The 14,286-nt window shown below is 36.7% G+C and overlaps 1 protein-coding gene across 1 annotated transcript in view; it reads left to right on the top strand.

Annotated features, from left to right (window-relative positions):
• Nucleotides 1–14,286, top strand: part of LOC107720723 (dihydropyrimidinase-related protein 2-like) — a 28,006-nt gene that overhangs the window by 5,356 nt on the left and 8,364 nt on the right. The window contains exons 3-9 of the mRNA XM_016528545.1: nucleotides 6,982–7,141; nucleotides 9,849–10,013; nucleotides 10,168–10,229; nucleotides 12,122–12,202; nucleotides 12,567–12,635; nucleotides 12,738–12,858; nucleotides 13,262–13,418. Of these exons, the coding sequence (XP_016384031.1) occupies nucleotides 6,982–7,141; nucleotides 9,849–10,013; nucleotides 10,168–10,229; nucleotides 12,122–12,202; nucleotides 12,567–12,635; nucleotides 12,738–12,858; nucleotides 13,262–13,418 (815 nt within the window). The remainder of the gene's footprint in view (nucleotides 1–6,981; nucleotides 7,142–9,848; nucleotides 10,014–10,167; nucleotides 10,230–12,121; nucleotides 12,203–12,566; nucleotides 12,636–12,737; nucleotides 12,859–13,261; nucleotides 13,419–14,286) is intronic.

Below are 14,286 nucleotides of genomic sequence, written 5' to 3' on the forward strand. Positions count from 1 at the left end.
ATTTATATATATATATATATATATATATAATTTTTTTTAAATTAATTAATTATTTTTTTGCTTCTTGACTGTGTGTCAAGATCAGATCAAAACTGATCAAAAGTTTATTAAAGAAATATTAATATTTATACATAATATATTATGAACAATGAATAATAAAACAAAGTTGCTTTACAACTACATTTGCCAAGAAATGTCTGCCTTTTAATTTTTTTTCATATATATTAAATTTTTTCATATGTGTGTGTAATAAAATGTCATCAATCTGCATAATTGTTTGCATACAAATGGTTTATTAATCATTGCACAGTTTTCGGCAGTTTCGATCAGATCATGCAAACGCTGATCAGTGTGCTATTACAACCATTGTCTGAAACATTGGTCACCCTCTCTGGACTCAGAGGAGGAGCTGCAAGCTATCCAGGGCGGGGTTGTGCGCATGCGCGCTGCACTCCGCTATGAAAATCTCTCGTTTTGTCTCAGACAGGCTGGGTGGATTGGGTGCATCAGTGGAGAGGAGATATTGGGCACAGGTCCTTTGTCTTTTACATTTCTAGCGCTTTTACCTCCTCCGTTCGCCTCTTAATTCCTAAAGGACTACACAAATTGTCCTAAACCAAGCCATTTCCCCTCCCAAACAGATCGTTGCATCACAGTGATAGCGGTTCATCAAAGGGAATAGAGCATAAAGAAGATGTCTGGCTATCAGGGCAAGAAGAATATTCCCCGCATAACCGTGAGTTATGGAATATCTTCTATAATTATTGGCTAAGAATAAAGCATGTTTAGTACTATTTAAAATATTGTGAGAATAAATGTATTTGATTTGCAATGCTCATGAACGCTGATCCGAACTAAACGCAACGCTCGCTGATCCCCTGCTCCGCGTAGCTACGTTACATTACGTTGCTCAGGTGCTTGGAGCCGGTAATCTTGTGATGTTTTAGCGAAATTAAGCTGTCAAGGTCTTGATAATTTATGTCTTGAAGCAGTACTGCAGCACGGCATTGCGTTCTAGGACTGTTATGAGATTCACACCCCATCTATGAACGCGACGCAACAAAATCTGAACGCTCCCTTTATAATTAATGAAGCTGTTTATGCCGCTAACCCGCGTTCTGGTTGCGTCGCGTCGCTCGCGTTAAGCGTCCCTACACGGCTTTTTACAATGTGTAGCGAATAAACCATAGCATTCCAAAGTTTATTGAATAATTGCACTAAAACAAGCAGTTGTGAGAAACCTGACGCGAACACATCGTGTTTGAGGGAGCGGTACAGGATAATGGAAAAACGCATGGCAAACCTTGGGGGAAAATGAGCAAATTTCCTTCCTCGAGGCAGTGGGTTTAATTTATGAAAATCTGCATGGCCCACATCTATGTATTTTTGCATTTGGTAAAGCCATGTATTGAAATAGTTGTCTGTAGAGTCACAAAAGAATAGACATTATCATCCTTCCCCACCCATCTGATTATAACATATTTATATGACATCACAATGCACCTAATTTGATCTGTTTTATAGTAAAACATGCTGGAAATAGCTGTTCGGAGACGGTCGAATGCAGCTCCCACTCGGCTCGGCTGGTGGCGGGTGTGCCTTTGTTTCTTTTCAAAGGAAGCCCTTTAGGCTGAGGTTTGGGGGAGAGCTTTAGGACACCCTTTTAGATTCCCTAAGCAATGTTGAATGAGAAGTAGGTGGGTTGTGGTTTCCATCCAGCATGTTAAGGAAACCGCATCCAGCTCTTAGTAAGATCTAAGAGGTTGGAGAAAAGCCAGTCTGAGAGTAGCACGTGCAGGATCGCATGCAGAAAAAGACTGAAATGTGCAGCTAAGAATACATTCAGATGGAAAGAAGAAAAAATAGGCAAGAACGATTAGCTATGTGAAGTGTGAATAGAGAGAAATGCTTGTAGAGTTGTCTAAAGCTGTCTGTGCCACACCCCTATTACAGTGGCTATCTTTTAGTGTTGCGTCTATGGCACATCAACATTTGGGAAAGTAATGGGAATGGAATTCACACTTCCAAACAGATCTGTCGATTGACATCAAATGCCTCCCTAGTGCAGAGGTCGCTCGGTCGATTTTTACTTGTTGTCACAGCTTGGCCCCGTCTGTCATCACCCCGTGTACTGTAGTGGAATTCATGTGCCGTCTCGACCCGAAATTGTTCGCTGTGGACCTCCCAAGCACACTGTGACCCAAATACCTCATGCATAAATATTGTCCTCCTTTAATGCTTCAGCACAGCTGGGTGAATTGTTCTATTGCAAGTCGTAGAGCGGATATTTAAGAGCAATTGGCCATGCAAACGACGGACTGTCCATCTTAGATCTGTATTTCCTGTGATTTTGTCTCCTGCATAAATAGACCCAGGCGTGGTTTGGATGCACACATAGTTGACACACAAGCATATGGCAGAATGGCTGGTTTGCTGGAGGGTGGCTGGAATGGTTAATGGGTGGGTCGGGGTGGACCAGCTGCATTGGTCAGCTGTGCAGACAGGCGGAGGAGGGTTACACCTTCTTGAGCCTCATTAAAGATGAATGGTAGCTTTAATTCACCACCTGCCCGGTCACTTTCAGCTGTACTTATGAGGTCAGATATCAGAGAAGAATTTTTATGTTCATAAATTCATTTACTGCATAGTCAAATTCACTTATTTTCATGTTAATCACTTACTGGCATTGTTATGTCACCATTTATTAGTTTTGTTACATTCTTGTTTGCAGTTTCTATACTTTTCAGCATCAGACCTACTGTAAAGGATAAAAATACATTTGAGTATATAAATCAATTTAAAGTAAGTAAACAAATGTTATTTTGATTTTTATTGATTTTATTTAATATTTATATTTAATATTTTTTTGTATTTATTTATTTATTTATTTAAATTTATTTTAAATAAAGAAGATTGTTTTAATATTTATTTATTTACAATTATTTAATTACTACAGAAATATAAAAATTTTATTTTAAAATATTTATCATTTTCTGTAGTAATTAAATAAATAATTACTTAAGTAAAGCAAATGTTTGCAGAATATTTATTAAAATGATAAATTTTAGTGAATAAATGAATGAATATTTATTCATTAAAATAAAATGATTAGTTTGATTTTGTAAACAAATATGTTAATAATATGTAAGTATATGTGTGACATGTATGCATTTACAGTATTCATTTATTATTTACTAAATATTTATTTATTTATTTATTACTCATTTAGTAATTACTCAAGTAATTATTTATTTAATTACTATAGGAAGAAGAAAGTTTTATTTTAAATATTTTCCATCTTTCTGTAGTACTTAAATAACTTTAGTAAAGGAAATATTTATTAAAATAAAATATCCTTTTTAATAAATGAATGAATAAATATTTAAGATAAACCATTATTTGTATTTAGTTAATAATTTAATGTAAGTAATTTTTTACAGTATTAATTTATTTACTTAATAGATGATAGTTGATAGATAATAGATGATATGTGTGTGTTACTTAATTATTTAATTACTATAGAAAGATCAAAGTTTTTAAATATCATCGTTTGTGGTAAATTACATTAGTAAAGTAAATAAATAAATATTAATAAAATAAAAAATATATAAAAAATAAAATAAAATGTCATCTTTATTTAATGTAGAAATGTAAGAAATATATAAAAAACAAACAAATAAATTCTTAAATAATCAAAAATGTATAAGGAATTAAATATTTATTAAAAATAAAACTACATCATCTTACTTTTCCATGTTTTTTGTAGTTTTTGAATGCGTAAAATGCTGTGATTCCAATAAAACCCCTGCTCAGCCCAGTTACCATGGCAACCGCAGCAGCTCCAGTGCAACCCAGTGATCTGTCCCAGAAATCACTGCTGACCTGCTGTTGTACCTCGTGTTCACCCCCAGCACAAAGCACAATATCCTCTCTGACTCGTACCAAGCAGTCTGCCAGGACCGTGTTTTCTTACCCGCCAAATAACATACAGGATTTCCATTCATAACGACTTACCAAACGGCTATGTTTGCGCCTCAAAGGGGAAAACGGCACCAAGCACGCAAACAGACAAGCCACATATTCAGTTTTCCTTTAAGAGGATCATATACGGATCAACCTGACAGCTAGAATCTGGCTCAACTAAATCTGATTCTAAACAATCGAAGGGTGGAATTGCAAGCAGTTAAACCCAAAGACTGGAAGTCAGTCGATCTGGATTATTATTTAGTGCAAATGAGCACAGAACATCAACATATTTCTTCAGGTCTCAAATGTGACGTCCTTTATGGTTCTTACAATACTTTTGATGTACATGGACATTAAAGTGTTATTTCACCATGTCTGTTTAAACTTCCATTATCATTTATGGCAACCAGTAAAATAAACACGCTTACCTGAAGACTTCCTGTCAGTGTTCTCATGCACTAAGTATCCAGCACTTTGTCTCTGGAAAAGGTCCAAAACAAGCACTAGTTCAGTTCATAGAGTCCACAGTTTTTTCAGACTTCCTCTAATTAACCTTACAACCTTTTTGATGATGTCATAATACTTTAGCCCAATGTCGATGGCTATGATTGGTCAGTTTGTGCACGGAGACTGAGGAAATGGATGGCAGTGATTGTCTGGGTTATGTAATGCATGCTATGAAGCAGCTGTTGAGTGTGGCTGACCGCCAAAGCCACTTGCAAGGTCCCAGAAGCCCCTCGGCAAAAATCTGGACATAAAAAGTAGAAGGCATTCTTCTTCTGTAGAAGCTGGTATTGGTTTGTCTATAAATTAAACTGACTAAAGGTATATGAAAGCTAGTGAAGCACCATTTGGTTTCAGTAAAACCGTATCTGGTGTTGTTTTCTTGTTAATAATGTTGTGGGATGTGTAGTAGGAGATGTCAGGTCACTGGGGTAATTTCTTTCATCGCTAAGTGAATCAGAGCTGGGCTTGGGAAGCCACCCAGGGCCTCATGTTGCTGGGCTGCCAACAAGCACGCAAAGAGGCAGAAACGCAGACAGAGCCACCATTGTCCCCATGCGGTGCAGAGAGCCTTGTGACTGGAATTGTTCCACCTCTCCCCTTTCAGAAAAATGGCTGTTCTTCTGGGGCCCTGAATATAGAGAGATTCCTGGGTGGCGGCGTCTATACCGGGGTGTCTAGCCAACTTTAACCTTCATACTGTAGGGAGGCTTGATGCTGTAGGGAAAGATAAAAATATACTATTTTCATCTTATTCACTCAATGCTTGGAAAATGTATTAAGTATGCGGCTAATTCAGGAAAAACTGGGGCATTTTTTGACATTAAAATTACTCAATAAGTGTTCTTGATCTTTTTTTTTTTTTTAATTAACAATTTGTTCTTGTTCACTTTATTGTACTGTCATATATTTTACTCACTGAAGCGTGAGACTGCTTTCCTGCCTCCAAAATTTGTAAATAGCACAAATCAATAGCATGTTGAACAAGCTTATTGAACAAACACTCCCTTCACTGAATGAATCAGATTTTTTAAAATTTTGTATACAGATGATAGTTTAATATTTCAAAAATGTATTTATTTACTTATTCATTCATTCATTCATTCATTACTCATTACTTATTCATTACAATTATTTACTACACAAAGATGAAAGTTTCATTATAAATATTTTTCATATTTCTGTAGCAATTAAATAATTGATTAAGTAATGTGAGTAATTAAATATTTATTCATTAATTACCAGTTAAATTAACTTATTTTCACATTAACCACTTACTAGTATTGTTACATAATTGCTTATTAATAACTTACTTAACTTACATTCTTGTTTACAGTTTCTAGGTTTTTCAGAATCAAACCTACTGTAAAAAAAAACACAAATACATGCATTAGTTTAAATAAAAAAAATTTTAATAGTTATTTGCTTTAGTATTTATATGCAATGTTTGCTTCAGTATTTGTGTATTAAATATGATTTATTTATTAATGTTTATTATGTATTAAGTAATTATTTATTGAATTACTACAGAAAGATTAACATTTTATTTGAAATATTTATTGTCTTTCTGTATTAAATAAACACTTAAAGCAGATATATAAATCAATATTTATTCAATAGAATATATTTTATTTTGTAAATAAATGAATAAATATATATTTACAATAAAACTATTGTCTGTATTTAGATAATAAGAACATAAGTAAATAAGTAACGATTCATTCTTGTTCACTTCCTTGTACTGTCTCATATTTGTAATTCACTGAATTGTGATTGCTTTCCTGTCTTCAAAGACTGACTATAGTATAAACCAATAGGATTCTTGTGTGGGCTGTGAAGGATAATTTTATTGGTTGAACTTACTGAACGAACACGCCCCCTTCACTGAATGAGTCAGTGTTTTTAATCAGACCAAGACTTATGAATGAATTGTAACATTCCGTTTGTGAACGAACTAAACAGTTAATACACTGAAAATGAGTATCTGCATGTAGTTTGTTCAGTTCAGCATGCGAGTCAGTCTTGTTCAAAACGAGATAAAGGTGACAGAAGAATTTTTGTATGTGTATAAATTTGTCAAAAATTACCATACACAATTATTTAGTAAACCTTAGTAGATTTGTAAATATGCATACATTAATAAGGCTTCTTGGGTTTTAGGCCTTGTGTTTTTATCAAATTAGTTGAGTGCATGATTCAGTAACTCACTCATAACACAAAAGATTCTCTTGTTGCAGCATAAGGTAACCTATAGAAATGCTCACTGAATGAATCGGTAAATTAATCAGAATTAATCATTTTGTTGAACAGCTTTAAAAGATTTGAGTAATTGAGATGTATCAAAATCCCCTTTACTAATGCAGTACACATTAGACTAGAAATAGCAATCAGCTCAGATTGTAAGGGTGAACCAGTCTTCCAGGTTCAACTGAGCACGTTGTAGTGCAGTGACAGATAAGTGTTCCATGGTGAACATGTGTTTATAATTGTAAAGACCACAGAATTCGCTGATGCTGCGGTGTGAAAACAATGGATGCTCATGGGCGTATGGTGATGCCGGGTGGCATTGATGTGCACACGCGCTTCCAGATGCCTGACAGAGGCATGACTGCTGCGGATGATTTCTATCAAGGCACCCGTGCTGCGCTGGCTGGAGGAACCACCATGATCAGTATGTGTCCAACTGTCCTTAGTGTGACGAGTTTGAATCCAAGATTAGCATATCAGCTGCCCAGAACATCATAGCAGCAACTTAGCAATGCCATAGCAACCACATAGAAATGTCCTAGCAACTACCCACAACACTGTAGCAACCATCTAGTAATGCCCTAGCAATCATCCACAGTGCCATAGCAACCACATAGCAAATGCCATAGCAACCCCCTAGCAGCCACCAACAATGCCACACAACCACCTAACAGTGCTCTATCAACCACTAACAACACCATAGCAACTTCTTAGCAACACCCTAGCAATCACCCACAGCACCTGGAAAACACATAGTAAAACACTACTCAGAACAGCAACCACCTAGCAAATGCCCTTGCAACTACCTACAACACCATAGTAACCATCTAATAATGTCCTAGCAACACCCTGGCAGCCATCAACTATGCTATAGCAACCACCCACACCACAATAGCAACCACCTAGCAATGTTCTAGCAACCACCCACAATACCTGGGCAAACACATAATAATGTGTTAAACGCTACTCGGTACAGCTTAGCAACCACTAATATCTAGGGACTAGACAATCACAGAGACTTGAGCCAGTAAGCAATGTCTTAGCAACCACCCACAAGACCATACCAACTGCAACAATGGTATAGCAACCACCTAGTAAGTGCCCTAACAACTACCCACAACACTATAGCAACAATCTAATAATGCCTTAGCAACTCCCTTGCAACCACCAAGAATGCAACAGCAACCACCCACACCACTATAGCAATTACCTAGCAATGCTCTAGCAACCACCACAACACCATAGCAATCACTTAGCAACACCCTGGCAACGACCCAAAATACCATAACAACACCCTAGCAATGTTTTAGCAACCACCCAAAATGTCCTAGCAACACCCTGGCAACCACCCACAACACCCTTTCAAAAGCTTTGGTGTTTATCATAAAGACTAGTAAATGCCCTTGTAGCTACCCACAAAACCATAGCAATCATCTAGTAATGCCCTAGCAACACCCTGACAACCATCCACAATGCCATAGCAACCACTTAGCAACACCCTAGCAACTACTCACAACACCCATACAAACGCTTAGTAATTCTTAAACACTACTCAAAACACTAAGCAACTGCTAAAATCTAGGGACCAGAATATCATAGAGGGTGCGTCTCAATCAGCTCCCTAGCTCCCGAGCTCGTGAATCAGTAGATCGTGTACACGAAATTGGTCACTGGTAAGTTCCCTGACTCACTGCACGTTGGGACAGTGATCACTCGAATTCCAGTGACATGATTACATACAACGTCAACGGACAACATAGTTGAACGTCATCATTGGAATTAATAAACAACAGGCAGGACCAATCTAATTTTTATATTATTTTTTATTCTCTTTAAAAATATCGTTCTGTTACATGTTCCTACAACATTTCAGCCGAATATTAATTATAAATGATAAATAGATGTGTTCATTACCTGTCTAGCGATGTGTTTATGTTGAAATATACTAAAAAACGGTCCGTCTTTTCAAATCTTCTATTGCGTGTCATTTTATTTATCTCGTTGACTCGTGTGTTTATGTTTCACGCTTCAGAAACGTGACGTTATTTCCGGTAAGGGAGCATATGAGCGCCGATGCTCCCTAGGTTTTGCGGTGCATTGTGGGATTTTTCAGGGAGCGAACATTCCAGTGCACTGGAAGGATTTCGCGATTGAGACAGCCCTTTAAAATGGCCGACTCCCTGATCAGTGCCCTTACTACTGAACAAGGGAGCTGATTGAGACGCACCTAGAGACTTGGGCCAGTAAGCAATGCCCTAGCAACCACCCAAAATGCCATAGCAACCACCTAGCAACAGCCTGGCAACTACCCACAACACCTGAGCAAATGCATAGTAATGCAATAAACACTACTCATAACACTTAGTAACCGCTAATATCGAGGGACCAGATAATCATAGAGACTTGGGCCAGTAAGCAATTCCATAGCAACTACCCAAAATGCCATAGAAACCACCTAGAAACACCCTAGCAACCACGACAATACCACAGCAACCATCTAGCAATGGTCTATCAAACAAAACTTACAGTTTCTCCCATTTGCTTGTAGTCTTTATATAGATAACACAGTTAAACGGATGGTTCATCCAAAAATGAAAAAGCTGTCATTATTTAACCTCATGTTGTTCCAAACTTATATGATTTCTTTCTTCTGTTGAACACAAAAGAAGATATTTTGAAGAATGTTGGTAACCAAACAGTAGCTAGTAGCCATTGATTTCGGTAGTATTTTATTCCATAATACAGTATGGATGTCAATGGCTACCATTAACTGTTTGGTTACCAATTTTCATCTTTGGGTAAACTATCCCTTTAAATTATGGTTAGAGCTGCTTTTCAAGAACTATGCTACCGTTTCCTAAGTGTTATGAAAGCTGTAATGTTTTGCTGAGGCACCTGTATTCTTTATTATGCAGCCGTCATCGAAAGTGTCTGACCTCAGTGCAGACAGGATGGAGACAGTGTGCTTAAAATAACACAAGAGACTGTTTTAACATCTTCATTGTCCTCATTTCAGAGCAGCATTATTAACTGATTTGAAGTCCTTATTAATATGTAGGAGTTGTTTAATATCTGTCTAACCACTTTGTGTGTGTGTGTGTGTGTGTGTGTGTGTGTGTGTGTGTGAACAGTTGATCATGTGGTTCCTGAACCCGGGACGACTCTGATCTCGGCCTTCAATCAGTGGCGGGAATGGGCGGATAGCAAAGCGTGCTGTGATTATTCTCTTCATGTGGACATCACTGAATGGCACAAGGGTGTTCTAGAGGAGATGGAGGCGCTCGTCAAAGATCACGGTAAACCGCTGTCAACATCTGTATCTGCTGTACAAACCCAGCAGAGTTAGTGAATACTGCATCGCTCAGGAATTCTGCTGCTGCGCTGTTTCACTAATATCTCACGGACTCCTTCATTTCCCTCTGTAATTTCATCCCCCGTCTTTGTGTGCAGGCGTTAACTCTTTCCTCGTCTACCTGGCTTACAAAGATGTTTTCCAGCTCACTGATTCCCAGGTATGGCTTCCTCCATGCGATGTACCTACAGCACCTACTTGAATCTTACAGTCAGTCTCATGAAACCTGTCAAAAACACACCGTGGTCATATTTAACCATAAAATCAAAAGAGAGAAATAAAAACAATGAAAATTAAGTTTGTTTTTTGGACCAATAATGCAAAATTTTTGAATGGTCCTAAAATATATTTGATATCTTTATATATTATTTTATATATTTATGTAAAAATAAATATATTTTATAAATATTTATTTTATATAGTGTTTTATTTTGCAGTTTAATGTGACTGTCTGCCTATGCACTTACAAAAATTATCATGGCTTTAGACATGTACCATGGTATTTTTAAGTACATTTATTTATTTATTTACTTATGAGTTTGCAGTTTAATGTAGTCTCGCATAGTCAGACCTTCAGACTGACGGCTGAAGGTCTGGAATCCATGGCAGCTTTCATTAGCCAAAACCCACCCATTAGGCCGTTTGACCGACATGTCAGACAACAAAATCACAGTTCGTTTCATTTCAGCGTCACGCTTCGGGGTGTGGAAATGTCGCCAGCCACAATAACAGACTCAGTGTAAAACTCTCAACCGTATTTTAAAGATTCTGTGCTGCTAACTTTAAATATTTCACATACTTTTGAAAATCCAGCGTTTAGTTGATCCTGATAAGCGCTCGTCGTCACAGTTGTAAACGCGACGGATTTCTTCTTTCATGAGGGGGTTTGCCGTTACGACATCTTTGTTTCCAGGTGGAACGTTATAGAACTCCATGAATTGGAGTTCTATACGTCACACACGTCTCCCGGAAATCCTGTATAATTCAACCAATCAGATGACGACTTCGAAACTCCTGAAGTGTTTCCACTTTTGTGTGCCATATGCATCAGACGTTTACCCAACGTTCCGTGGGCATGACGTCTGAGGCTGAGACTAAGTTTAATGTGACATTTCCTCTGGAAAGAAATCCTGACTATTCATTTACAAAAACTGTGACTTTGCCTAACTATGTAGGGCTGCACGATAAATCGAAAGGGAATCGAAATCGCGATTCGACAGAAGCTGCGATTGTCATGCGTATCTTTCAGTGAAGCACGGAAGGATTTATCTATGCATTTACAAACAAACAAGCAAAAATATTTATTTATTTGTTTTATTTATTCATTCATCCATTCATTCTCCAAGATAATTCTTTGATTCTGATCAGTCAAATAAAGCAATATGCCCCGTGAAGCCATGGTTTACAGTAAATTTATAACAGCTAAGGGGCGTTGTTAGGCACGACGCAAAGTGGAGTTAAACGGAATAATAAAACAGTTATTCCATATACGTAGTAAGGTTTCACAAAATAAAACAGCAAATAAAGTGTAATGATATTAATAAAAACAGTATTCTTCCACCAAACAATGTAGTTTCTCAGAAACGGTTGTGGTTGCAACAAAGTGGTTGCCGAGCAACACACAGACGTAAACAAAAGGTGTATGTTTGTAGAGTAATTTACAACAGCTTCGAACGCGGCTCAACCAATCAGAAGGACCGGAACTATCCATTTTATAACATGGAATTCAGCAATCAAAATGATTTTTAAAATTACAAAACATTCTGCCATCTGTTACCATCACAGTACCATGGTACCACTTTTAGATGGCACAGTACCAAGTTTTGGGGGGTTGGGTGTTTATGTTATAATTCCTAATGACAATTGTGAGAAGAAAAAAAGAAGATAATAAAAAAAAAGAAATCTAAACAGAGTCCCTTGGCAATGTATAAACAGATGATGCTTGAGTAGTCTGCCGATGACCGTTGCATCTGTTTTAAGCATGCTTCGTCATTTGCCATTCCTTTCTCATTGTCAGCCTTTGTGTGACTTCGAATGTGTGTTTGTGTGCAGATCTACGAAGTGTTCAGTGTCATCCGGGACCTCGGGGCCATCGCTCAGGTCCACGCTGAGAACGGAGACATCATAGTCGAGGTGAGATCTTCAGAGGGGCTACACAGTCCAGCACTGAGCTCCATTACTCAGAGTTACTATCAACAATAAACTGTTTGGAGATGTTAAATCAAAACATATGCTCCACAATGAACGCTCAGACTTTATACTGGCAAGCAAATCCAAAGCAAATATTCCTACATGAGCTTGATATAATTAATTGCAGATGACTTTTGGCTCGCGGTTATGTGTATTTATCATGATCAAGATAAGCAAACTCTTTGTAATGAAGACATTTTTAATATAGACAGTATATTGGGACTATGACATCATGTTTTACGGATTCAGCCATCTCATGCTACTCTTATCTTCCCATCCTGCTCGTTTTCTGTCTTTCTTTCAACAGGAGCAGCGCAGGATTTTGGAGTTGGGTATCACTGGACCAGAGGGACATGTCCTCAGTCGACCAGAAGAGGTGAATGGCAGGGAATTCTGGGAAAAGACGTCTATTTTCCCATGTTTCCAAACTTCTGTTGAAGAAAACATTTGTACTGAATTGGTTTTATTGATCATTTAGTTGGAGGCGGAGGCAGTGAACCGCTCCGTAACAGTGGCCAATCAGACCAACTGCCCTCTTTACATCACCAAGGTGATGAGCAAGAGTGCCGCTGATGTCATTGCCCAGGCCAGGAAGAAAGGTGAGAGCCAAAATGGAGAACTCTATTTTCAATATGGTGACTCTAGGAAAGGCCCGTCTTTTATTTAATCAATCAAGTCTGGAATGGATCCAAACCTAGTGGAAACATTCAAGGTTGTTTTACTAACATGGAAGAATGTTCTGAGGCGGTTTGATCTAACTCCACTCCCTCCGTGCCATTAAAATGAGGTATTATTATTAAGTCTGAACAAGCAAGGCAGGTTTTATGAAAATGGATGCACTGCAGTCCTGCAAAAAATAATAAGACAGCATCTATGACTCAGCTGTTCTTGGCTAGACAGCAAGAAATGACATCATGGTGGTCGGGCTCCAGAATAAGGGCAAGGGAATTACAGTGAAATTATATATGTCTATTCCTAATTTGGTATCTTTGAACCATTTAGGCACCGTTGTGTATGGAGAGCCAATCACAGCCAGTCTTGGCACTGACGGCTCGCACTATTGGAGCAAGAACTGGGCCAAGGCTGCTGCCTACGTCACGTCCCCACCCTTGAGCCCGGATCCCACCACACCAGACTATCTCAACTCACTGCTGTCATGGTAAGAGCACTCAAAGTCTGTTTATTAGTAGTATGCATTACTAATTTAATTTGTTTCAGTGGTGGAGCCCTGTAATAAGCGTACCATGAGAAGTGAAACTGGTTTATTTTTGTGGTATGAGAGTGGTTAAAAAATGCAAGTTCCATATTACCTCAGATGAATTTAAAGTGAACTGAAGGGTTGACTTTAAGTTTAGGAGTCTGCAATATGGTTTACTTTTAAAGATGTGTTAAGTAAAGAAATACAAATTTCTTATCTCAAGAATACTTCAATAATACTCAAGTATTATTATTATTATTATTATATTTTATTAGCAATAGAATAATAATAATAATTATTATTATTATTATTGTTACATATGATAGTTATTATATACATTATATTTATAATATATAATATATTATAAATATTATTATATTAATAATTATTATAGTATTTTATTACAAAATAATATTCCATGTGAAGCAATAATGATAAAATTTTTTGTATTTTAGTATGTATATTTATTAGCAATATTAATTATTATAATTATTGTTTTTAATTATAAAATTGAGTACACAAAATATATATTACAAAATTTAGTAGTATTAATTGAAAGACAACAACAATCATAATTATTATTATTATTATTTATTATATTAATAATTATTATATCATAATATTTTTTAGTATTTAATTTTATTGTTATCAATTTAATAGTGCAAATAATTATGATATTACTACTACCACTACTTCTACTTCTACTACTACTACTAATAATAACAACAATATCCAGATATGCAGTGGAATATCCAAAATATAATATTAAATCATTTTAATAAATACACATTATTATTTACAACAACAACAACAATAATAATAATAATAA

The sequence above is a fragment of the Sinocyclocheilus rhinocerous genome, unplaced genomic scaffold (assembly GCF_001515625.1).
Source record: "Sinocyclocheilus rhinocerous isolate Xijiao unplaced genomic scaffold, SAMN03320098_v1.1 scaffold132, whole genome shotgun sequence".
NCBI classification, from domain to species: domain Eukaryota; kingdom Metazoa; phylum Chordata; class Actinopteri; order Cypriniformes; family Cyprinidae; genus Sinocyclocheilus; species Sinocyclocheilus rhinocerous.